Source organism: Hyperolius riggenbachi, chromosome 2, assembly GCF_040937935.1.
Source record: "Hyperolius riggenbachi isolate aHypRig1 chromosome 2, aHypRig1.pri, whole genome shotgun sequence".
NCBI classification, from domain to species: Eukaryota; Metazoa; Chordata; class Amphibia; order Anura; family Hyperoliidae; genus Hyperolius; species Hyperolius riggenbachi.
The window spans coordinates 194,994,569-195,022,051 of record NC_090647.1 but is presented as its reverse complement, the minus strand read 5'-3'; the positions used below and the strand labels follow the sequence as shown (position 1 = coordinate 195,022,051).

Below are 27,483 nucleotides of genomic sequence, written 5' to 3'. Positions count from 1 at the left end.
CTCCAGGGGAAGTTTTCTTTATTACAGATTCCCTATTCTATGGATATGTATCAGTGTGCAAATCCTTTTGTAATTTAATGCCGTTGAAGGACAGTTGTCATTAAACATGTTGCTCCTGAAACCTAAGCTAATCATTCCTGACATGATGTCAGGCAAACCTTTAACACACAGTGTTATTGAATTTTACCATAAATATCCTTTACTTGTGTCCTTTTCCCCTATTTCCCCCCCTCCCTATTCATTGTTCTGCACTAAGCTGGTCACCTTTCAGCTGTCCATATGAATTGGTTCACTGGACTGCTGATTCCAGGCCTACCGGCTGATGTGCGCAGATGTGCTGTTGCTCTATATCCAATGGCATGCACTTCCTGGTGCATTCAGTTTCACTTAAATCTGCACGCAAGTTGGAATTCTTTGCATCTCATTGACTCTCTGTAGAGAATTGACAGGTCATAAATGATTTTTTTACTCTCCACAGTTACTGCTAAATGTGACCCACACCACAAGGCTTCTTTGTCAGCATTTCATATTAATAATGAGATCATTTTATTGGTGAAAGAGAACCAGAGCCTGACGTAAAATTAGAAAAAAGGCATACTACCTGATCCAGGAGGGTGGCTGGGTCAGGTAGTGCCCATTGACGCCTCTCCCCTGCCGGACCAGGTAGTGTCCATTGCCGCCTCTCCCCACTGCTACTATCTCCTGCAATCTTTTTAGTTTCACTTGTGTGACCTTAGGAGTCACAACGCTGCAGAAGCAGCTGTGTTCTGAGATTGGAATGCAAAGGAGAGCCAATGAGAGGCTCTTAGAGATGGGGGAGGGGTCTGTTTGCAGGAATTTCTCTCCTGCTATGGACATCCTTTCTTTAGTACTCAGCTGACAAGCTCCTTGTCCCCACATGCAGGAGGGGGGGGCTAGTGCAGCACAGGGGGGTCAGAGCCAGTTCTAGCTACAATGGGGCTCGAGGCAAAATTAACCTGGGGGCCCCCGTAACACAACCCACTGGCAAATTCTTCCCCTATGTCACCCAAGCCAGCTGTTGGGCCTGCCTAGACTTCTTTTCACGGTTCTCATCCCATGCTTCCGTGGCTGTCACCTCAGTTTAACAGACCCAACCGATCAGTGCCGCAGCAGTACTGGAGCTTGCTTTTTCCAGCATCTGGTCCGTGATGCACTCCAGCTGCAGCTACTAGGTCTTCTCTTCCTTTTTCTTGGTTCAAGTTTCCCTGAATGCAATGTGCAGCAGACCAAGAGGATGGCAGTAGAGGAATAGTGACTGCAAATGAAGTGAAACAGAGCCCAACGCTGGAATAAGTAAGCTCCAGAACTACCGCTGCATTGATCTGTGGGTCTGTCAAAGGAAGGTAACAGCCAGGTGAGAACAGAATGGAGGCGCTGGTAAATCAGGAAAGAACGGGATTTCTGGGGTCTGCCGGAGGGGGGGGGGGGGGGAACAGGGTGCTATCGGGGTATGCAGGGGAGAGAGTGATGGTGCAGGGGAAGAGAACAGGGAGTTACTCCAGTATGCGGGTATGCAGGGGAGGAGAATGAAAGATTACTTGGGACTGCAAGTGAGAGAGCGAGGGTTCGGGGGGGGGGGTGGGGGCGTGTTGCAGGGGGTTGCTGTGGTCAGTAGGGGGGGGGGGGGGAGTGGGTGTACGGGGGAAGAGAACAGGAGGTTGAGGGGGTCTGCAGGGGAGAGAGGGTGTGTACGGGGGGAGAGAACAGGGGGTTGATGGGGTTTGCAGGGGAGAGAGTGGGTGTACGGGGGGAGAGAACAGGGGGTTGCTGGGGTCTGCAGGGTAGAGAGTGGGGGTGCAGGGGGAAAGAGAACAGGGGGTTGCTGGGGTCTGACGGGGAGAGAGTGAGGGTGTAGAAGGCTAGAGAATGGGGGGTTGCTGGGATCTGCAGGGGGAAGAGAAGAGGAGATAACTGGGGTTTGCAGGGGAGAGAGTGGGGGAACAGGGTAAGAGGACAAGGGGTTGCTGGGGTCTGCAGGGGGAAGACAAGATAACTGGGATCTCTAGGGGAGAGAGTGCAGAATGCTGAGGACAGGACACTGGTTCACAGAGAGATTTGCAGGGAGAGGGCGTTAGGTCACCTCTGAGACCTTCACCCCCACAGCTGTTGGAGCGGAGCTTAGTCCATTGGGGTGGAGCTTATTCTGCAACTTTAAACCTGTCCTGGAGTCTGGCAAATGCTGCAGCCAAAGCGACGGAGGAAGACTGCACACATGCCAGTGATATGCAGTGCTGCACAGAGACATGGGAGCAGCTTGATGAAGGCAGTCCAGCATCAGGCACAACCCTTCCTGTTACAGATTGCTCTGCTCTGACAGGCGGCTGGGCCCGTTTGTGGTTCCTGGCTCAAGGGGGTGGGGGACATCCTGGGGGGGGGCTATACAGGGTCTGGGGTAATTGCCTTGTTTGCCCTTATTATAGCACCGGCCCTGAGGGGGACTGTCAGTGGGACGGAGGGCACACAGAGGCATGTCCTTTAGATGGGAACATACCTCCCATGTCCCATTTTTATGGTAAACACTTTTGTGCCGTTTATATTTTAAGATTATTTTTATTTAATATTTTTGTCCTATTACATTTCCCTTTTTTCCATTCCAGAAGCCAAGTTCAAGGAAGATAAACCTATCTGGCTATGGGGTAGAACTTGCTATTAAAAATACTGAATATAAAGCAATGGATGATACTCAAGTTGAAGGTATTCTGGATTAATTTAACACTGGAACAATTTCAATTGTAGTTAAATTAGTGGTGTGTTTCAGTTTTATTTTTTTTTACTGATTAATAGTGAGACTTGTATGTACTCAGTGTGATGACAATGTACCGTCACTACGTAAAGTAAATACAATGAGATTATAAAGTGATCTATACAGCTGCTCTGCAGGTAACTGCTTGATATGAAACTGTCACAAGGATCAAAGTTATTGTTGCTGCCTGTCAGTCATCTTAATTGCTTAACATTGCTGCCCTCCTATAGAGTTCTGGTACGTCTAATCTCCATATAACTCAGACAACTATTGAGACAATGAACTTCTCACTGCCTGATCTTTCTCCTCTTCTGTGAGATGACAAAGCTGCACCAACATTGCCTTCAGATGCAGGAATGTTACTGCAGTGATGCATAGTTATGGCTCAGAGGACACTTACAGCATGATTTCTGATATTAAAACCCAGCTAATGCCTAATGGCATGTACATTTTTTATTTATTTATTTATTTTTCTAGAGATTTTATATCAAGATTGCCAGTAGCATAATTAAGTTTGCCAAAGGCAGATATATTTATTTAATGTATGTATTGTATTTATAAAGCGCCACCAACATATTACGCAGCGCAGTTGAACTATGACTAAGGGCAGATTGTAGGCCCGACACACGTCAGTTTATCCTGTGGTTTTATTGCACTGTATTGTGGAATTTTTCAGTACATTATCAGCCTTTTGCACTGGTCTGGTCTGCAGATCCTTCCCTGCTCGTTTGTCAAGATTAGTCTGGCTCACCTGATCTTGCACCGACTGGTACGATTGATGGGGGGTTGAGCGAACATGAACTATTTTTTTTTTTTTCCTGGACATTAGTTAAGGTTGCAGACAATATTTAGGGGTGACATACAGCAATACGACAATATAGGAATACATTGAAACAAGTTCACGCAGCGCAGTATGAGTACCAGGGAGTGCTTAGTCAGTCGCTGGATGGGAGCATGGAGATTGGGCAAGTCGAGTTTACTCAAGAGTTCACTCAGATCCATAGGATGGGTGTACGGTAATGGAGGTGTGTGAACAGGTAAGAGACATAAGGAGGAGGACCCTGCCCGAAGGCTTACAATCTAGAGGGAGAGGTAGAGACACGAAAGGTAGGGAACCAGAGTTCAGCTGCGTGTTTGGAGCACCAGTGAGGGGGGGGCGGTAGGCCAGAATGAAAAGGGGAGTTTTGAGGGCCTTCTTGAAGATGTTAAAGAAGGGAGAACTCTAATGGGGGGAGGTAGGGAGTTCCATAGTGATGGAGAAGCTGTTGGGCAGTTAAAAAGATTGCATAACAATTCTTTGCAGATAGCTTTGCTCAGCATTGTTTTGCTATTTAAGTGTCCACTTTGATGAACCATGTATTTAAAATACAGATGTAGGCACATTTGTCCCAGAGTAAAATTTAAAATGCACTGTGAATGGCTTTCTTCCTATGTAGCTATAAATTAAAGTATGTAATTTTAATCTAACAGCTCTAACCTCTTACAAACATGTTTTGGTCTAGCACATTTCCTCATGGGGGAGTTTCAAGTCTCCTTTACTTTCAAAATCACTTGAACAGAAGTCCCACTGCCAGAATAGTGTGCACACAAGTTGGCAGATACTTGCCAGGGAATGTCTTTGAGATTTCCCCCATGTAGAGATGGACTAGTCCAGTCAAACCAGTCATAAGAGGGGTTCAGAGCTGTCAGATTAATACCTAGTGTAAATGACTGCTACATAGGAACAAATGTGCATCTTATATGTATGGGTGCATATATATTTTACACAGGGCCGAGGCAGAGGCGAGAGAGGCTCCAGCCTCAGGGCGCAGTGTAGGAGGGGGTGCACAACTCACTCACCTATCATTCCCCTATTGTGTTTGAAGTAGAGAGAAATAAGAAAAGGGGATACATAGAAGTGACTGCAAGACAGATAACTAGAGGTTAAGGTGTTGGGGACCCTGGGGCACCGTCTAATAGCAATCAGTGTGTGACGGCTGTGGTGGGAGGGATGGGGGGGCGCACTTTGGTGCCTCATCCTTGGGTGCTGGAGGACTTTGTCCCGGCTCTGGTTTTACATTTTTATGCCATAGTGCTTCTTTAAATACTTTATTTCTTTACTATTTTCTGCTGTAAAGTTGTAGGCAGGTTGTAAGTTTAGCAAAATATATTTACTTAAAGGAGTCATCAGGCAAATAAAAGTAAAGCCGATTTACTTACCTGGGCTTTCTCCAGCCCCTTGCAGCTGTCTGTCCCATGCTGACAGCTCCATTCGCAGCTGCCGGCCCGGGGTCCCCGCTGCGGATAACGTGGGCTTGATTGACAGCGGCGCTTCAGGCATGGGCAGTAAGGACGACCTTGAGGTCGTCCTCTGCACCGAGCGGGGACCCCGGGCTGGCGGCTGTGAACGGAGCTTTCAGCATGGGACAGACAGCTGCAAGGGGGTGGAGAAAGCCCCAGGTAAGTAAATCGGATTTACTATTATTTGCCTGCTGACTCCTTTAAAGCAAGCCAGAACTAAAAATAAACCTATTGTATGTGTAGTACTAACAATAAATAGAACATTAGTAATGCAGAACAGAGTTTCATATTTTTATTTTCAGTTTAAGATCTGAATATTTAAGACTGAATTCTAAACTGTGGCTATGACAAGTCTGATGTAAAAATCTGCTTTACTCAGTTGCAAAACAAAAAGAAGTAATGACACTTTGAACAGCATTTAAACCTTATCAGCATTGTTTCCTCAGCCAGATAATAGTGTTTTGCCTCCTATTACTTTTCAGGACGTCATGCTAAATTTGACCTTTTTTTGATTGGCTCATATGCATAGATAACAGGATTTTTTTAAATACTATTATTTATATATAGATACTAGTTCAACACTTGCTGTACCAGAAAACAGAAAGTGACTTCTAGTACTATGTTTATCTCATGATGTCACGTGTTATTTCATTTATCCTTTAATGTTTAAAAGTAGGGCTGTGTCATTGTGAACATAGTTACATAGTTATTTTGGTTGAAAAAAGACATACGTCCATTGAGTTCAACCAGTATAAAGTAGAATACCAGCCTGCTCCCTCACATATCCCTGCTGATCCAGAGGAAGGCGAAAAAACCCTTATAAGGCATGGTCCAATTAGCCCCAAAAGGGAAAAATTCCTTCCCGACTCCAGATGGCAATCAGATAAAATTCCTGGATCAACATCATTAGGCATTACCTAGTAATTGTAGCCATGGATGTCTTTCAACGCAAGGAAAGCATCTAAGCCCCCTTTAAATGCAGGTATAGAGTTTGCCATAACGACTTCCCGTGGCAATGCAATATGGAGAGGAGGAGACTGGCACTAGATGTGGGCTGAAAACATTGGGTGCACCGGATCCTGTACAGTATGCTAAAACGTGCTCTCAGAAACATACATTGCATGCGGAGAAAAAGAAAATCGAGGCACTGTGATAGCAAAATGAGGTACCTTTAATCCACGGTGTGACAGACAGCGGGGTACACAGTGGGGGTGAGGGGATGCCTGACAGCTGTTTCGCTAAGAAAGCTTCTTCAGAGGCAAATATAAGGAACAATGGCAATGCATTCCACATCTTAATCACTCTTACTGTAAAGAACCCTTTCCTAAATAAATGGCTAAAACGTTTTTCCTCCATGCGCAGATCATGTCCTCTAGTCCTTTGAGAAGGCCTAGGGACAAAAAGCGCATCCGCCAAGCTATTATATTGCCCTCTGATGTATTTATACATGTTAATTAGATCCCCTCTAAGGCGTCTTTTCTCTAGACTAAATAAACCCGGTTTATCTAACCTTTCTTGGTAAGTGAGACCTTCCATCCCACGTATCAATTTTGTTGCTCGTCTCTGCACCTGCTCTAAAACTGCAATATCTTTTTTTGTAATGTGGTGCCCAGAACTGAATTCCATATTCCAGATGTGGCCTTACTAGAGAGTTAAACAGGGACAATATTATGCTAGCATCTCAAGTTTTTATTTCCCTTTTAATGCATCCCAAAATTTTGTTAGCTTTAGCTGCAGCGGCTTGGCATTGAGTACGATTATTTAACTTGTTGTCGATGAGTACTCCTAAGTCCTTCTCCAAGTTTGATGTCCCCAACTGGATCCCATTTAATTTGTATGATGCTAGACCATTGGTACGACCAAAATGCATGACTTTACATTTTTCAACATTGAATTTCATCTGCCATGTATGTGCCCATATAGCCATCCTATCCAGATCCTGTTGCAATATGACACTATCTTCCTGAGAGTTGATGATTCTGCACAATTTTGTATCATCTGCAAAAATAGCAACATTGCTCACTACTGCATCTACTAGGTCATTAATAAATAAATTGAAGAGCACTGGACCCAGAACAGACCCCTGTGGTACCCCACTGCTAACAGTCTCCCATTTTGAGTACGACCCATTGACCACAACTCTTTGTTTTCTGTCCATTAGCCAGTTCCCTATCATGCACACAGACTCTTCCCCAGTCCTTGCATCCTCAACTTTTGCACCAGACTTTTGTGTGGAACAGTGTCGAAGGCCTTTGCAAAGTCCAAGTACGGTATATCACATCTACAGCATTCCCAATATCCATATTAGCATTCACTACCTCATAAAAGCTGAGCATGTTAGTCAAACAGGACCTGTCTTTAGTAAACCCATGTTGATGCTGAGAAATCAGATTATTTTCTACTATGAAGTCATGTATAGTATCTCTTAGTAACCCCTCAAGTAGTTTGCATACAACTGATGTTAAGCTTACAGGTCTATAATTTCCTGGATCTGATTTTTTGCCCTTCTTAAATAATGGGAAAACTTGGGCTGTACGCCAATCCACTGGGACTCTGCCAGTTGAGAGTCACAAAAGATAAGATAAAGGGGTTTATCTATAACTGAACTTAATTCCCTTAGGACCCGAGGATGCATGCCATCCGGGCCAGGTGCCTTGTCTATTTTTAATTTATTTAGTCTTGCCTTTTGTTCACAGAACTAAAGGGCGGTTGCCACTTTTAATTTAGAATGTTCTTCTGCTGATTGGCTGCAATTTAACCACTTCACCACTGAGTGGTTTTTCCTCTTGAGCACCAGAGCAATTTTCACCTTTCACCGTTCCTTCCATTCATTTGCCAATAACTTTTATCGCTACTCATCACAACAAAATGATCTATCTATTTTTTTTTTTTTATTTTTTTTAACCTCCAATTAGGCTTTCTTTAGGTGGTACGTTATGCTAAGAATTATTTTTTTCTAAATGCATTTTAACGGGAATAATAGGAAAAAATTGAAAAAAGTTATTCTTTCTCAGTTTTTGGCCAGTATAGTTTTTAAATAATACATGCTACCATAATTAAAACCCACATTTTATTTGCCCATTTGTCCCGGTTATTACACAGTTTACATTATGTCCCTAATACAATGTATGGTGCCAATATTTTATTTGGAAATAAAGGTGCATTTTTTTTTTTTAGTCTTGTATCCATCACTATTTACCAGGGCTGTGGAGTCGGAGTCAAAGCAATTTTGGGTACCTGGAGTTGCAGTCGGATGATTTTTGTACCGACTCCACAGCCCTGCTATTAACGAGGGTGAAGAAGCGCCCAGGGGTTTATAAAACTGAGTTAAAAACAACAGTAAAAATGATAAATGAGGTGGCTTATCACAATAAGGGCATTCTCATAGGAAAAAGGAGAATTTTATTTTTGCACAGGCAACGCGTTTCACGGGTCTAAGCCCACTTCCTCAGGCCAATAAGAGTGCCTAAAATTAACAAATGTGCAATGCTCAATACATACACTCTGTGGACAGAATATCTTTGAGATAAGTATAGAATAAGTAATAAACAATAAAAAAAATATAATAAGAATCATCACGTAATGGCAAACATGATGCTAAAAAATAATTGCATTTAAAATATGTAAGGAGGAAAGCAGGGCTGTGGAGTTGGAGTCAGGGCAATTTTGGGCACCCGGAGTCGGGAGTCGGATGATTTTTGTACAGAATCCACAGCCCTGTTAAGTATTAGACTAAGGAGTCTGAGTCGAGGAGTCGGGGCTATTTAGGGTACCCGGAGTTGGAGTCGTGGTTTCATAAACTGAGGAGTCGGAGGATTTTTGTACTGACTCGACAGCCCTGGAGGAAAGTGATAAGACATCGCCTGTATCCACCTGCTATGCATGTAATTGCCTGCGTATATCCGATGCATGCGCACTTAGTTCCTGCATTGCATGGGTATACACACACACATATATTTATATATGTATTAATAATAAATAGTTCCTGCATGCATAAGTATGCACATACACATGTGTTCATGGATTTCCACATAAAAATAGAAAGTGCAATATGCCTGTGGATTCATAAAATCAACTTAAGCCCACCATGGGCTAACTTTACAAGAAAAATGAATTAGTCAACCAAAAAAAAAAAAAAAGTAAAAACTACTTCTAAATAACATAAATCAATACACTAGGCATGCCTGTGGGCTAATACTGTCTGCAGAGAAAGCTGGATCAAATCAACAGCATGCTTCTGCCTGTTAAAAACAGGCATGTCACAGGGAATAAAAACAAGTTTGGTGCTTAGTAAACAAACCAAGTGAAGGGACGATTGGAATAGAGAAGCTGGAGGCAAAGTACAGTGGGTTGCAAAAGTATTCGGCCCCCTTGAAGTTTTCCACATTTTGTCATATTACTGCCACAGACATTAATCAATTTTATTGGAATTCCACATGAAAGACCAACACAAAGCGGTGTACACATGAGAAGTGGAACGAATGATTCCAAACATTTTTTACAAATAAATAACTGCAAAGTGATGTGTGCATAACTATTCGGCCCCCTTTGATCTGAGTGCAGCCAGTTGCCTATAGACATTGCCTGATGAGTACTAATGACTAAATAGAGTGCACCTGTGTGCAATCATGTCAGTACAAATACAGCTGCTCTGTGAGGGCCTCGGAGGTTGTCTAAGAGAATATTGGGAGCAACAACACCGTGAAGTCCAAAGAACACACAAGACAGGTCCAAGACAGGTCAGGGATCAAGTTATTGAGAAATTTAAAGCAGGCTTAGGCTACAAAAAGATTTCCAAAGCCTTGAACATCCCAAGGAGCACTTTTCAAGCGATCATTCAGAAATGGAAGGAGTATGGCACAACTGTAAACCTACCAAGACAAGGCCATCCACCTAAACTCACAGGCTGAACAAGGAGAGCGCTGATCCTAGATGGATCATTCTGGGAGATTTTAATGCATTGGTGGATGATCGCGCCTTACGCCTAGGAAGTGAACTACTTCTCATAATGAGTGAACTGGGTTTCTCTCAGGCTGTCAACCTCCCCACCCACAAGAAAGGGCACACCCTGGATCTTATATTTCATTGTGGACTTTTAATATCACACATGGATATAAACCCAGTGGTATGGTCAGACCACCACACCATCCACTTCTCTCTGACAGCACCAGCGATAAAACACTGAGGGAAAGAACTCATAAAATTCCGTTCTCTGAACGATGTCTCACCCCTTTACGTTCAGAATATCCTCAACTTCGACACATTAACCAATCAATGCGCAGACCCAGAATCCATGGTCCTGATGTACAACCATGCAGTGTCATCTGCCCATGACGCCCTTGCTCCAGTTCGCATTAAACGGTCTACACCACTTCACCATGCATGGTGGTTTGACAGCTCACTAAAGGACCTAAAGAAAGAAGTGCGCAGACTAGAAAGTAAGTGGCGAAAATCTCAGAATTCAAAAGATAAACACACCCTTGTCTCTCTCACCTGGAAAGCTACCAAAATGCGATCACCAAGAAAAAATCCTCCTACCTATCACAGGATATCGCAAAGGCTGCCAACAGACCAGCCCAACTATTCCGCACAGTTGATAGACTATGTAACCCATCCTGCCTAAAGCCTACTATAACTCCCTAAAAGGAGCTATGTGAGAAATTTGCTTGCTACTTTGCTGACAAAGTATCCTCTATTTGGTCTCTCATTCAGTCCACAGCACCCAAGACTCAAGCAACTCCTGGAAATAGCTGCAAAAACAACCTAACACCCTGGATTGACTTCAAAAGTATTAGTGAGGAAGAGATCTCAGACATCCTCCGTCGCCTCCGCCAGACAACCTGCGACCTGGACCCTGGACTAACTAAACATATGCTGAAATGCCCTGACCTGCTTGGGCCAGCATTTCACAAAATAGTAAATTGCTCCCCTCCCCTTCTTAGGTAAAGTTATTGAAAAGGCTGTCTATCTGCTACTTGAAACCAGGCTGTCAGTAAACAACATCCTGGACCCTCTACAATCTGGCTTTAAGAAACACCACAGCTGTGAAACAGCCCTCATGCACGTCTACAACGATCTGCTCATGGCAAGGGACAGAGGGGAATGTTCCATCCTAATCCTGTTGAATCTCTCAGCGGCTTTTGATACAGTTGACCATGAAATCCTGCTTAACAGACTGCAGGAGTACTGTGGCATCAGTGGATCAGTCCTCCAGTGGTGCAGATCATTCCTGACTGACAGAACACAGAGAGTATCCCTAGGACCTATAATGTCCAAACCTGCACCTCTACAATTCGGAGTGCCACAGGGATCAATCCTATCCCCTCTGCTGTTTGCAATCTACATGTTGCCACTCGGTACACTTATCCAACGACATGGCCTGACGTACCACTGCTACGCCGATGACACACAGCTATACCTGTCCTTCAAACCTGGTGGAACAGACCCTACTCCAAAAATAAACTCCTTGCTTAGCTGAGCTACAGGCATGGATGAATGATAACTGGTTAAAACTGAATGCTGACAAAACCGAGGTCCTCTTTGTTCAAAGCCAGTGCTCGCCATCAAAACAGCTCTATCCTAAAGCAACACCAATCAGGATTGGGAATTCAGACATAAACAGCTCCAACCTTGTGCGCAGCCTTGGCGTACTAATCGATGGGGATTTGAGTTTCAGAAACCAAATTTCATCTGTAGTTAAATCTTCCTACTTTCATCTGAAGAACATTGCAAAGATTAAACATCTGATTCCCCCAGAGGATCTTCCAACCCTAGTTCACGCCTTCATCACATCGCGGCTGGACTACTGCAATGCCCTTTATGCTGGCCTCCCCAAAAGGACCTGCGTCGCCTGCAATTAGTGCAGAATGCTGCTGCCAGATTGCTAACAAACCAGCCTTGCCACTGTCACATTACACCGATCCTTCGCTCACTGCACTGGCTACCAGTAGAATGGAGAATACTCTTCAAGATTGGACTGCTGACATTCAAATCCCTGCACAATCTGGGCCCTGGATACATGAAGGACTTGCTGAAGCTGCACCACACCTCTCACAACCTCAGATCAGCAAGTTCTATAAACTTGGTCACTCCCAGAGTGCACCTCAAAAAATCTGGAGATAGAGCCTTCTGTCATGCTGCCCCTACTCTTTGGAACTCCCTGCCACACCCAGTAAAGACAGCACCAACCCTGGAGCTATTCAAATCCATACTGAAAAGCCACCTGTTTAGCCTGGTATTTCTGGACTTATAAAATTCTTCCTCTGTACCACGATGGTCTGAGCCATGCTTATGCGCTTTGAGTTCTATGGGAGAAAAGCACTCTACAAATGTTGGTTGTTGTTGATCAGAAATGCAGTCAAGAGGCCCATTGTGACTCTGGACGAGCTGCAGAGGTCTACAGCTCAGGTGGGAGACTCTGTCTATAGGACAACTATTAGTCATGCACTGTACAAAGTTGGCCTTTATGGAAGAGTGGCAAGAAGAAAGCCATTGTTAACAGAAAGCATAAGAAGTCCTGTTTGCAGTTTGCCACAAGCCATGTGGGGGACACAGCAACCATGTGGAAGAAGGTTCTCTGGTCAGATGAGACCAAAATGGAACTTTTTGGCCAAAATGCAAATTGCTATGTGTGGCGGAAAACTAACACTGCACATCACTCTGAACACACCATCCCCACTGTCATATATGGTGGTGGCAGCATCATGCTCGGGGGGTGCATCTCTTCAGCAGGGACAGGGAAGCTGGTCAGAGTTGATGGGAAGATGGATGGAGCCAAAGACAGGGCAAACTTGGAAGAAAACCTCTTGGAGACTGCAAAAGACTTGAGACTGGGGCGACGGTTCACCTTCCAGCAGGACAATGACCCTAAACATAAAGCCAGGGAAACAATGGAATGGTTTAAAACAAAACATATCTATGTGTTAGAATGGCCCAGTCAAAGTCCAGATCTAAATCCAATCGAGAATCTGTGGCAAGATCTGAAAACTGCTGTTCACAAACGCTGTCCATCTAATCTGACTGAGCTGGAGCTGTTTTGCAAAGAAGAATGGGCAAGGATTTCAGTCTCTAGATGTGCAAAGCTGGTAGAGACATACCCTTAAGGACTGGCAGCTGTAATTGCAGCTAAAGGTGGTTCTACAAAGTATTGACTCAGGGGGCCAAATAATTACGCACACCCCACTTTGCAGTTATTTATTTGTAAAAAAATTAATCCATGCCATGCACTGATGAGGATCAAACAATCCGAAACAGTCTGTATGCATGTTGGATTATTATGGCTCTGTACAAATTAACAAACTGACACATCATTGCATTCCAGCGGTTCTGGAGGTGTGTTTAACTTCTAAGGGTACAATGGTTAATTTGCATATATTCAGCAGTGTTGCTCTGGGAGACATCTCAAGCTCACTCCAACCTGAAATATCGCAAATTCTTTCTGTTTTAGGAAAGCAAACTTTTGTTTTTATTTGGAAAAAATGTTTGGAATCCTGTATGATTTTGCATCCACTTCTCACATGTACACCACTTTTGTATTGGTCTTTCACGTGGAATTCCAATAAAATTGATGCATGTTTGTGGCAGTAATGTGACAAAATGTGGAAAACTTCAAGGGGGCCGAATAGTTTTGCAACCCACTGTATAATTGAAAAAACAGCAGTTAAAGGGGTTCTTCCGCGAATGAGGAAAAAATAAAAAGTGGTTTATGCATAAACTTTTAAACATTCTTCTAAAATAGTATAAAGTTTGTTTTTTTAAATGAATGGTTTCATCAATACAACATGTAATGTAAACCGTGACGTATGAAGGACTGGGAGGCTAATCCATTTGTTAGAGGTGTTTTTTTTTGTTTGTTTGTTTTTTTACTTTTCACAACCATAACTAAGTAGTTTTCAGTGGTATAACCCACTTCTAGCAGGAATCGCCTTTATAGCCCTAACTGCTGAGCTGCTGGATATGTGTTTACATTGTTGCTAGGCAACCAGAGGCTGTGCAGAGACTCTTGTGAAAAAGTCATAAGCTGCTGGGAGAATGAATCAGTCACATCTACACCATATGATTCTTTGTCAGATTCTATTCAATTTGATTCATTGATTTGAGTCAATCTGACATGTCAGATTCATGATTCGATTCAGATTGAATTGAATCATGAATCGGACATGTCAGATTGACTCACATCAAATCAATAAATCAAATTGAATCAAATCTGACAAAGAATCATATGGTGTAGATGGGACTGATTCATTCTCCCAGCAGCTTATGACACTTTTTCACAAACGAGTCTCTGCACGGCCTCTGTCTTGCCACCGCCCGTAGATCGGGTTGCAGTGGCTGCAACTCTGGCGATTTGTGTCTGCCAGGAGAAAAGCATGATAAAAGTGCTCTGCTTTTGTTTGCGAGGGGCCAAAAAAGACTTTGGTGCTAAAAGTTATGTTCTAAACATTCGTTTAGTCCTTCAGGTTTTAGTGTTCTCAACAAAAATATCCAAAACATCTCCCTGGCTCTCAATCAACTGAGACGATCCATGGGAGATGTGTTATATGGTATGAATTCATTTGGAGTAAATTACATGTGTTGGGGGTCGGAATTATGAACATCGGCAAAATGTCTTGACAGGCTGTGTTTCGGGAATGATTTTTGAATGTTCCTCCTATGTTGACCTAGATGTATGTATGTGAAACTCCCCGCACAACCTCCGACTGCCGACAGTGCAGGAAACCGGGCTGCTCTGACCCAAAGTCCAATGCTGTAGAAAGTGAGTTCCGCACGATGTCGGTAGAGTCAAACGGCTTTATTTAAATCAACACATAAGGGCTAAAATCCAACACCACATGCTGACATGTTTCGGACGTTACACGTCCTTAATCATAGCATAGGTGCAAGTGAGCAAGGGTGGTCCTTAAAAAGAGTGGAACCACACCCGGCAACACATGCTCAAAGCTCCACCTTCACAGAAAAGTGTATCATAAAAGATTGGGCAATATCCCAAACAATGTAATCAGGATAAAAACATATACAAAAGTATAAATTCTTATGATTAAATACGTTACAAAGATACGCAGCAATAAATACAATACAGTATTGTATAAAGCAAACCAATTGATTAAGGAAAAACAAAACAGAAACAAAAACAAGAACAGTATATTTATTAGGTGACTGAGTGTAGGTCCCATCTGGCTTTAAGGCCTCTTGGTGAGCGTGTCCCTAGCTGGAAAATCCAATATGCTTCTCGAGTGAGGAGTTGTAAACGTCCCCTCCTCTCAGGGGTCTTTGGACACGCTCTATACCTTGAAATGAAAAAGAGGACATATCACCTGAATGGACCGACCTAAAATGCTTGGCCACATTGGATATCTCCACAGTGAGCCAGCCAGCTCCCCTATAGTGTTCACCTATCCGTTGTCTAAGGTGTCGAGTAGTACACCCCACATATGTTAGACTTGGTAAACTCACATCAAGCTCTCTGACAGTCAGTACTGGTGCACCCCAGGGCTGTGTGCTTTCCCCACTGCTGTACTCACTTTACACCAATGACTGCATCTCCACAGATCCATCTGTTAAGGTTCTGAAGTTTGCAGACGACACAACAGTTGTTGGTCTCATTCAAAACGGGGATGAGTCTGCATACAGGCATGTGGTGGGACAGCTTTCCTCCTGGTGCAGCAGCAACAACTTGGAACTAAATGCTCTCAAAACCATGGAGATGATAATAGACTTTAGGAGATCTCCCCCCCAGCACCTCCCCTTAACCATAAATGGATCCACAATAACCCAAGTGTCGTCATTCAAGTTTCTTGGGTCCACGATCTCAAACGACTTAAAATGGGACAACAACACTGCCACTATTGTCAAGAAAGCACAACAGAGAATGTACCATCTACGGCAGCTGAAAAAGTTTGGCCTACCTCAAAATCTAATGGTGCAGTTCTACACTGCAATCATCGAATCCACCATAACATCATCTATGACTGTATGGTTCGGCTCCTGCTCAGCATTAGAAAAGGGGAGGCTGCAGCGCATCATCTGATCAGCGGAAAGGATAATTGGCTGTAGCTTACCTTCCCTGCAGGATCTTTACACTAGCAGGTGCAGAAAGAGAGCAACCAAAATTGCCTCTGACCTATCTCACTCATCTCTTTCTCCTCTTTCCAATGATATATAAATCACCGCCCTACGCCTTTTAGTTTTCGCGATTGAAATTGCCGCGGCCACGATTTCAATCGCGAAAATAAAGAAAACTAAAAGGCGTAGAGTGACGATTTAGGTGTCGCCAGAAAGAGGAGAAAGAGAGCTTTAAAATGATATCCATCTTTCCATAGTTACTTGTATTACACAGGACGACACTTTCCCCAGTGTCAGCAGCTCCATTCAGCAGAAAAAGTCGGCCTGTGTAATACAATGTAACTATGGAAAGATGGATATCATTTTAAAGCTCTCTTTCTCCTCTTTCTGGCGACACCTAAATCGTTGCCCTACGCCTTTTAGTTTTCTTTATTTTCGCGATTGAAATCGCGGCCGCGGCAATTTCAATCACAAAAATATCGAAAACTAAAAGGCGTAGGGCGGCGGTTTATATATCATCGGAAAGAGGAGAAAGAGAGCTTTAAAGGGGAACTGAAGAGAGAGGTATATGGAGGCTGTCCTGTTTATTTCCTTTTAATCAATACCAGTTGCCTGGCAGCCCTGCTGGTCTATTTCTCTGCAGTAGTATCTGATTAAAACCAGAAACAAGCATGCAGCTAGTCTTGTCAGATCAGACTTATAAGTCTGAACTACTGAAACACCTGATCTGCTGCATGCTTGTTCAGGGGCTATGGCTAATAGTATTAGAGGCAGAGGATCAGCAGGGCTGCCAGGCAACTGGTATTGTCTAAAAGGAAATAAACATGACAGCCTCCATATACCTCTCTCTTCAGTTCCCCTTTAAAATGATATGCATCTTTCCATAGTTTCTGCACTGCTCGGAGTCTCTTTAAGCAACTGCCAAGACAAATTCCTTGTAGGTGCAAACTTACTTGGCGAAAATAAATTGATTCTAATTCTGATATTGTACCTGACATAAAGAACATGAAATAAGATAGACAACGGACTTAGTATGACAATTTATGTATTGTTTGATAGGGAAAGTTTTCCCGTTAGAAAGGGAAATAACAGATCGAGTGGTATTCTGAACACTACAATAATGGCAGGTAGAAAAATTGCATCTATATGAACCTAGGGTAGTTAGCCAACACGGTCGTTGTGTGCTGGTGGAAAACAAACTGGGGGACAAAATGCTCCCCAATGTAGGGGCCTTTCTGCTAGCAAAACTGACTCCTTGTTTGAGAATCACATTGAGAGTATCATCAGCCTGCAGTACTGGCAGACCTCTTTTAACAATCTGTATGACTTGTCTATACTCTTGACTATATGTGGTCACAAATACTGTATCCCTCTTTGATCGTGAACGTGCCCCACGGGAACTGGGATGTAAAAGTTCCTCCCTGGTTCTCATGAGGGCCTGTCTCCTTCCCCTCTGTATCATCCAATTGGAGTACCCACGCTCCGCAAGACGAGAACCTACAGTGTCCAACTCCACCCCAAGGACCGAACCATCAGAGCAATTCCTGCGAATCCGTATGGACTCACTTACCGGGACCGCTCGGATAGTGTGAAAGGGATGGCAACTGTTCGCTCTCAGGGTGGAGTTGCCACTGCAGGGCTTACGGTACGTGCTAGAGATTACCGAGGCCAGGGCGAAATCGCCTCTAATAGTGAGATCAAGATAATTGACCTCTCGAGGTGACCATTGAAAGGTAAAAGCAAGATTCAAATTATTAATATTAAGGAAGTCAACAAACTTCAGAGCCTCGTCGTGCGTGCTGTCCCAGACGACCAACAGGTCATCTATGTATCTGCCATACCACACAATATGACTCGAAAAAAATGTTAGAATCGCTGAACAAGTGGAGCTCCTCCCACCAGCCCATATATAAGTTGGCGAGTGAGGGAGAAAATTTTGCTCCCATCGATGCTCCACAGCGTTGCAAATAAAAATCTGAGTCAAAAAGAAAATAATTGTGGGTAAGCAGATAGTGGACGGCACGCCCGACGAAGAACTGGAGGTCCTCCGAAAAAGCAGAATATCTGGCCATATGAAAATCTAAAGCGTCCAATGCTAGAGAATGAGGGATGCATGAATATAGAGATTTTACATCTATAGCAATCCAGCTGTAATTCTCCCGCCATTGGAAATGCTGTAGACTACTAAGTACATGCTTGGTGTCTCGTATATAACCCGGAAGACGTCGCACTAAAGGTTGTAGATGTTCATCTACCCAATTTCCCAGGCGTTCCCCCAGAGAACCAATGCCGGCCACAATTGGCCTGCCCTCCGGGGGAAAGCCCTGTTTGTGGATCTTGGGCAGATGATGAAAGACCGGTATAATAGGAGACGAAATGGCCAGATATTGTGCTAAACGTTTGGAAATCACTCCCAAACATTCGCCAAAGACAAAAGGGAACGCAACTGATTGTCAAATTCAGGAGTAGGGTCGCCACTCAGAGGAGAGTAAGTGGCCGGGTCATGGAGCTGTCTAAGTGCCTCGGCACGATACACCTCAGCATCCAACACGGCCACCGCTCCCCCCTTATCGGCGCTCCTAATAACAATACGTGCGTTCTCTTTAAGGGAGGAAAGGGCCTGCTTTTTAGCAGAGGAAAGATTACCATGGGAGTTGGAAATGCCAGTAGTGGCAAGCTCAAGTAGTTCCCTCTCTATAGTCTCTTGAAAGGCATCAATGGGGGGGCTACGAACAGCTGAGGGATAGAAGGCTGGGTTGCGGATAGAGATGGGCCTGACATCTTCAGAAACCAGGGGTACTGTCTCAGTGAGCAATTGTTCCAAAGACAACTGAGACTTGGTATCCCTAAAGTCTCTTATATCAGACAAGGCCACGTCCCCATTAACCACAATATCACCAGGATCTTCGTCCGCTGTCCGCCCATCCCCAAAATGCTTCCTTAGAAGAATGGACCTCACAAATCTATTGATATCCAAAAGTGTTGCAAACACATCAAAATGTGCAGTGGGGGCAAAGGAAAGTCCCAGTGAAAGTAATGTGATCTCAGAGGTAGTCAGAATGGTGGCAGAAAGGTTAACAGTATGATCCTGTGATGCTGAATGTGTGTATCTGTACTCTACCGACATCGTGCAGAACTCACTTTCTACAGCATATGTTGACCTAGGCGGGCTCTAATTGGTTGACTGGTTCTGCCTAAATATTGAAGATCACACGGGCAGGTGATAAGATAGATGACGTGTAGTGGAACAGTTGAAGGAGTGTTGTATTTGGAATGATTCGTGAGTTGCAGTGCATGTAAAGTTAAGTTTACCAGGAGTAAGGTAGCGGCAGCCTAAACATTTCGATGAGTTGCATCTATATATCTCAGGGGACATGGTAAGAGTGTTTTTTTTTTTTTTTGTAAGAAGAGCTCTAGGTTTGCTGGGAGGTAGTACATTTTTCAAAGTTTTGGCTCTCTGGAAAATTAGTTTTGGTTTAGGTTCCAGATTCTGATGTAGATATGGGTCTTGAAGAAGTGTGGTCCAGTGTTTTTGGATAATGGACCTGATGTTTTTATGATTAGAGCAGTACCGGGTGATAAAATATGGTTGCTCGTTAGTAGCATCGTTAGTAGCAGCATTTTTCTTGGGTTGTGGGGTTAATAAGGACACTTAGTCCAAATTCCATGCCTTTTCACGAGCTGGGGAATAGTCTTTTTCACGAGCTTTGGGGAATAGTCTTTCAGAAAATGTTTGCTCTAGAATATTCTCTTGAATGTCAAATGTGTGGAGGTCCAAACTATTTTTTCGGATCCGTCGGAACTGGCCAAATGGAATGTTTGACTTCCATGGTTTGTGGTGCGATCTCCTATAATGAACGTAGGAGTTCGCATCCACCTTTTTGAAAAAAGTTTTAGATTTGATATTGTTTTGTTCTATGAACAAGGTTATATCTAAAAAACCAATGGTGATCGGGTCAGTGTGCATTGTAAAGGACAAACCCCAATCATTATTATTTATGGAATTGGCAAATTGGTGTATTGAGTCTGTGGTTCCTCTCCAGATTAGAATTATGTTGTCTATATAACGCCAGTATTTCTCTATATTGTGCGTGTAATGGTGATGACTAAAAAATAACTGTTCAAACAGGCCTATTGTGAGGTTTGCGTAGGGCGATGCAAAATGGGCCCTGGTCTGTAGAAAGATGCAATCTTGAAAGGAAAAAATGTTTTGTGAGGATGAATTGGGTGGCATGTAATATGAAATTATTTTTGTGCAATAGGGATGGTGGCTTCACAAGCCCATAATTAAAAAAAAAAAAAAAAAAAAAAAAAAAAAAAAAAAAAACATAATATACCCTCTTGACATACATATTCAAAAAGTTCAGTCCCTGAGGTAACTATGTATTTTTTTTTTATATGCAAATTTTTTTGGCGGGGGTACTATGGGTGAGCGTGGGATGGAAGGAGTTAATTTTAAATGTAATTGTGGTTTTGTTTTGTTTAAACAAATGTATGTAGGTGTAATTTTACTATTTGGCCGTAAGATGACCTCAGTCAATTTTTTTTCCCTAGGCGTCCTGTAAGCGTACTATTACGCTTACAGGAAGTAAAGCGTGCATGTGTAACTTTTTTTTCACAATGATCACGGCTTCTCATTGAAGCCGGCGATCATTGCAGCAGGGACTTAGATCAATGAATGGGAACTGTATTCCCATTCATTGATCTCCGGGCTAACAGGTGGCGGGGGAACGTACGCACGACTGAGGAGCACAGACAGCGGCAGGGATGCGTATATCTACGACCCAGGTGTTGAAGTGAAGTCTGCCGGGGCATAGATATACTGTCTGCGGGCACCAAAGTAGTTAATACTGTTTTTTGCAATCTGCAAAAGCCAATCAGAAGAATTTTTGTTCAAGCTCCTAATAGTGGCAGCCCACAAGTAAATGAAAGCAAGTTTCTGCCCTGATATCTAATGAAAGGGCAACATCAATCATGTGAATATACATCACAGTATTATAAATATTAGTCCTTTGCAAGCCACTTTCCCTACCATAAGTTTTTGGCAGGTTTATTTTCTACTATACTTTATGTGGACCCTGAGGATACTGGAATCTGAGGCTTGGGCACGCTGCAATTCCTCCCTATAGAAGAGTGCTCCTCCACTTCTGTGTTTGACTGAATGGTTGCATAAAAATATTACATAATTTGGCATCATTTTGAAATTGTTTGCATCTCATTGACCATACTAGGTCATACTAGGTCATATGTGATAAAAGCAATGTATCCTGACAAAGCACTACTGCTTGAAATGTGAGTAGAGTTCAGAGCTGTCTCATTCAGTGGAGAGCAACACAGGTGACATGCGTTTGTGTAAAGCGCACAGCCACCTGAGTTGCCGAGTGTAGTATGCTCAGGCCCTTTTGACAGACATATACAAGAATCTCCAAGTATTCTGTAACCTAGGTTCTCATATAAGTTGTCAGGATCCGCACCATCTCAAAATCTTCATTTATTATAGCTCTATTAAAAAAAGGCATAAAAGTGGTGTGTGCCGGGTCGCCATAACCTAGGTTCTCAACAGGTGGTAAGTATACCCCTGGGAGTACCTGGCCTGGATTTGGGGGGTACTTGAGCCCCGGAAGACTAGTTTCCGGTGGAGAATGAACGACTCCTTGCTTTCCGATGATAGCTCCTTAGAAAAAATCCACTCCTTCTTATTGGAATTCATATATGACAATAGCGGGTCAGTGCAATCCCCAATTACCTTATGGGAGGCTTTTAAGGTGACCGTCAGAGGCCGCCTCATTAGTCTAGCCTCTTTTAAAAAAAAAAAAAGCAACGTCAAGAGGAAATTCTTGACATGTCTCACAAACTGGAGATAGCTGAATTAGCATAGAAGGCCTCTCCTTCTGCTAGCTCGAAACAAGCCAGAGACCTTTTACGCACACAGCTGGACCTAAAACTGACAAATTTAGCTGAGAAGCACCTTAGATGGCAGCGCAACAAATAATACAGATGGGGTAATAAACCCCACACTTTGCTGGCCAACAAACTTAAAAATAGAGTTTACAAACCCCCAACACTGACTGTATGGACTACACAAGGGAGAATCACCTCAGACCCTAATAAAATAACCTCCAGCTTTTATGACTTTCTCAGTAAGTTATACACACAACAGCCCCTTCCTAACAGCCCGGACATTGATAATTTCCTTGAGACCATCCACCTTCCTACCATCTCAACAACTGGACAGATTTATTAAACAGAGACATCACCTCCGAGGAAGTTCAAGAGGCCATCAAATCCTTGAAGATATCCAAAACACCAGGCCCAGATGGGTTCTCAGGCCTGTTCTATAAAAAATTTTCAGCTGTATTGACCCCTCTCTTGGTGTCTCTTTTTAATACATATTAAAAAGGCTCTCTCCCACATGTTAGTTCCTTACAAGCAGATATCACAATGCTCCCTAAATCAGATCAAGAACCCCTTGACCCGACCCAGTTTAGACCAATCTCCTTATTAACCACCCTGGCGTTCTGATTAAATCGCCAGGGTGGCTGCGGGAGGGGTTTTTTTAAATAAAAAAAAAACTATTTCATGCAGCCAACTGAAAGTTGGCTGCATGAAAGCCCACTAGAGGGCGCTCCGGAGGCGATCTTCCGATCGCCTCCGGCGGCAAGAAATAACACGGAAGGCCGCAATGAGCTGCCCTCCGTGTTTCGCTTCCCTCGTCGCCATGGCGACGAGCGGAGTGACGTCATGGACGTCAGCCGACGTCCTGACGTCAGCCGCCTCCGATCCAGCCCTTAGCGCTGGCCGGAACTGTTTGTTCCGCCTACGCTGGGCTCGGGCGGCTGGGGGGACCCTCTTTCGCCGCTGCACGTGGCGGATCGCAGCGCTGCAGCGGCGATCAGGCAGCACACGTGGCTGGCAAAGTGCCGGCTGCGTGTGCTGCTTTTTATTTGGTGGAAATCGGCCCAGCAGGGCCTGAGCGGCAGCCTCTGGCGGTGTTGGACGAGCTGAGCTCGTCCAGACCGCTCAGCAGGTTAAATATAGATAATAAGCTATTAGGCAAGATTTTGGCTACCAGAATAAACCTATTTTTAGCAGATATTGTGCACAAAGACCAGGTCGGTTTTGTACCAGGTCGTCAAGCTTCAGACGCGATTTTAAGAGCAATACAAGTCATCAAAATGTTTAGAGAAAGGAAAATCCCAGGGCTGTGTCTCTCCTTAGACATATATAAGGCCTTCGACACAGTTTCCTGGGATTACCTATTTAAGGTTCTTACTAAATGGGGCCTTGGAGTTTCCTTCATTGAATGGATCAAAGTTTTGTATTCCTGACCGACAGCTAGTATACACTATTCTGGTTATTCCTCCCCAATTTTCAAGATAGGCCGAGGGACCCGGCAAGGGTGCCCGTTATCGCCCAATTTATTTATACTGGCGATCGAACCTTTAGCCCAAGCAATTAGACAAAACTCCAGCATCTCGGGACGTGAGTGCGCTGGAGTACTTTATAAATTACATTTATTTGCAGACGACTTGCTACTGTTTTATATCCCATCCTGAAATCTCCATACCAGAACTCTTGGCATTACTGGAAGGTTTTTCTAATATTTCTGGTTTGCAAATCAATGTAGGAAAGTCCAAGGCTCTAAACATAACTTTATCTACACAAACATTCCAATCCCTTAAATCTACTTTTTCGTTTGCCTGGCCAATGCTGACCCTGGGATATTTGGGCATAAATCTGACCTCATCCTATCAAACTCTATTTCAGCATAACTATTACCCTCTGGTTAAGGTTATATCCCGGTTGCTGCAGCAATGGTCTACCTACAATCTCTCTTGGCTGGGCTGGATAAATTCTATAAAGATGACTTTATTGCCAAAGGTTCTTTACTATTTTAGGGTGCTTCCTGTGCGTGTCCCTCCTCATTTTCTTAGAATGCTTCAGGGCAGATTATCTAAGTTTATCTGGGCTGGGTCACGCCCTCGAATCCCTAGGTCAACTTTATATGCACATAAACGTGACGGAGGATTGGGAGTTCCAAATGTATGTAATTATTATTATGCAGCTCAACTAGTACATTTGATTGATCTTTACAAGGGTTCTAGAATGCCGACATGGATTATCTTTGATATACTGGCCTCAGCCCCCCAATCGGTTCAGACCCCAATGTGGCTTCATAAACCTTTACGTCCACGACACTTAAGTAAAATATTGCAGCACTGCTTGACCACATGGGATAATGTTAGATACTCCCGAAAATTGATGTCACCTACTTTACCACTCCTATCATTCATTAATAATCCTAAATTTCCCCCAGGGTATGAAAACCCACTCAGCTTTAAATGGTGGAGAAATAATGGCCTGGAACAAATACAATCTTTGATAGGAAGAACAGGGATTTTAACGTGGGAAGATCTCCTCCAAACAAAATATCATATCCCGGCTGGAGAATGGTTCCGATACACACAACTGAGACGTTGGTTGCAGACCCTTTTCCCCGCTCAAACACAATTCCCCCTCCCTCACTGGTTTTGAACGCCTCTGCGATAAGAACCCCTTCTCAAAGGGTATAATTTCTGAATTATATGCTTTACTGAATGACCCGCCACACTCCTTTCACCATAAATATGTGACTAGATGGGAATCAGACCTGAAAAATAACAAAACCAAAGAGGAATGGGGCAAAGTATGGGCTACCATCCCAAAACTTTCTCTAAACTTAATGATGATTGAATCAGCAAATAAAGTCCTATTTAGGTGGTATTGGGTCCCTGCCAGACTTTCGCATTTAGCCACCCCAAACTCAGACAGGTGCTTCCGAGGATGTGAGGCAAAAGGAGAAATGCTGCACACTTTTTTGTCTTGCCCCATGCTATCTAGATTTTGGGGAAGGGTGTACAGACTTTTATTTGCACTGTTTAACAAAACAATCTCCAGGGACCCCTGGTCAGCTTTATTGCATCACAAAGTAGACTGCCTTACTAAAACTCAGAACACTCTAGCCCATTTTATTTCTGTAGCAGCTTCCCAGACGATTGCTAAAGCTTGGAGGACGCAATTTGTGTCTTTCAAGGAAGTCAAAAATAGGGTAACAGCCTTTCTGATTCAAGAACAGATGGCTAGTCAGCTTGAAGACAAGGCCAAACAATTTTCTAAAATATGGGACCCCTGGAGATTGTTTATTGGTCTACCCTGAATGGATAACTATCAAAGATAGACTATAGGCCCCAATGGAAGATCACACTCTCTCTTTCCATCTTTCTTTCTTTCCTCTTTTTTTTCGTCCCTTTCCTCATCCTCTTGATTCTTCTTTATCTATGGGCCAGCCCCACTCTTCACAAAAGTGGAGACTGGGCTCTGGCCCACCAAGAGCCGGCAAGAATCTTGAGATAGTGGCGGTATTGGATTTTGGGTTCATTTGTTGTTATAGCGTTATAATATTTGTGAAGCCAATGGCAAGACTACTTGAACCTTTACTGTAATTATTCCTGCTCTTTCTGTTAATACCCCCTTATCTCTCTGTTTGATGATTTGCACTGAAAATGCAGTCTTGCTTGTTAAACTTTTCTATGATAATTCAATAAAAATATTGAAACAGAAAAGTAATTGAAAAATGGTAGGCACAGCTGCATCATATCATTTACCCCCCCCCCCCCCCCCCCCCCAGAATCAAGATTTATCTTTTTTTAAAGTGTACCGGAGATGGGGCCCTTTTTAAAAATGTATACATACCTGGGGCTTCCTCTGGCCTGATCGCTCCCTTGTTGTCCTCAGTCACCTTCTCCTTCGCCCGCAACTGGCCCTGGAAAATCCTCCTTTTGTGGCCAGTCGGTGCAGACGCAGTCCGGCCAGGCGCACGTTCCCCCGTCTCTCAGCCGCAGAACGCTCCTGGTTACATGAACCCGGTGGGAGCGCACATGCGGCCAGGCTGTGCATAAGCAGTTGGCCTCGGACCGAAAGGGCTTTTCGGGGCCAATTGCGGATGAACAGGGAGTCGGAAGAGGAGGACGTGGGAGCAATCAGGCTAGAGGAAGCCCCAGGTATGTTTTCAAATCCCTAACACTTAAAGGAACACCATCAATACCCAAGTGTTCTAAAATGACAATGTACAAATAAGTAGCTGTGTAAACATTTTCCTACTTTTCATGTTAAATATCAGAGGCAAAAGCTTTAATTCATTGTGTGTAGGATTTAGCTCTATTGGGAAAAATAATTTGCAGTGGGGGTGTCAGCGTCAGTGCACAGCCGGTGTTGTTTTTTCCTTATCAGACTACAGAGTATTTCTCCCTGAAAGCAAAAAAAAAGTATGAAAAGCTGCGGAGTCACAGACCATTACAAATGTTTTAAATAAATTACATTTCTTCTGCTCTCCTGCAGACAGCTCAGAAACGGGCAACTTCTGAGCGCTTTCTCACACACAGTTACACAGTGAGGCAATTACACTGTGAGGGAATTCCCTCTCCCCTCACTGTTCACTCTCCCGTCAGAATTCAGCAGACTGCCGTCATTTCAGAGTGGAAGGAATTTGTTACAGTAAACGAGATAAGCAAATGAAAAGTATACATCATTATTTACCAGCACTTCAGGAACTCTCTCTCACTCAGGTTAAAAAACACGTTAATCGATAGTGTCCCTTTACAGGGAGTGCAGAATTATTAGGCAAGTTGTATTTTTGAGGAATAATAACCACAACCATGTTCTCAATGAACCCAAAAAACTCATTAACCACTTCCGGGTTTTGGGTGGTTTGGGTGATCTGTGCTGCGGGGGCTCTTCAGCCCGCAGCAAAGATCAGATAGCAGGCAGGGCGATCAGACTTCCCCCCCCCCCCTTTTTTTTCCCCACTAGGGGGATGTCCTGCTGGGGGGGGTGTGATCACCGCCGCGCTGCTGTGCCTCCTCAAAGCCCCCCTCCGCAGCGCTATTCCTCCCTCTGCCTCCTTCCCTCCCTCCCCTCTTCATTGTGGGCTGCGCAGGACGGAAATCCGTCCTGCGCCGCCTCAGATAGGCTTCAGCCTATCAGATGCCGTCGATCCCCGGCTAATCAGAGGCCAGGGATCACCGATCTCCGCTACGGCGCTGCTGTGCAGCAGCGCCGTATGTAAACAGTGGGGAAGATCTTCCCCGCGTGTTTACATTTACCCTGCGAGCTGTGGTCGGAGGCTCGCAGGGTGTTCACGGAGACATCCTCCGTGAACTGACATGGAACGGCCGCTCATACGAGCGGCAGTTTCTATCGAAACCGATTCAGGGGCGTACTTATGCGTACGCAGAATCCTGAAGTGGTTAATATTAAAGCTGAATATTTTTGAAAGTAGTTTTTAGTTTGTTTTTAGTTTTAGCTATTTTGGTGGGAAATCTGTGTGTGCAGGTGTCTAT

The 27,483-nt window shown here is 43.9% G+C and overlaps 1 protein-coding gene across 3 annotated transcripts in view; it reads left to right on the top strand.

Annotated features, from left to right (window-relative positions):
• UGGT2 (UDP-glucose glycoprotein glucosyltransferase 2) overlaps positions 1-27,483 on the top strand; it is a 379,277-nt gene that overhangs the window by 15,872 nt on the left and 335,922 nt on the right. For all 3 annotated transcript variants that reach the window (XM_068267932.1, XM_068267930.1, XM_068267931.1), the window contains exon 6: positions 2,619-2,715. In XM_068267932.1, coding sequence (XP_068124033.1) covers positions 2,619-2,715 — 97 coding nt within the window. The remainder of the gene's footprint in view (positions 1-2,618; positions 2,716-27,483) is intronic.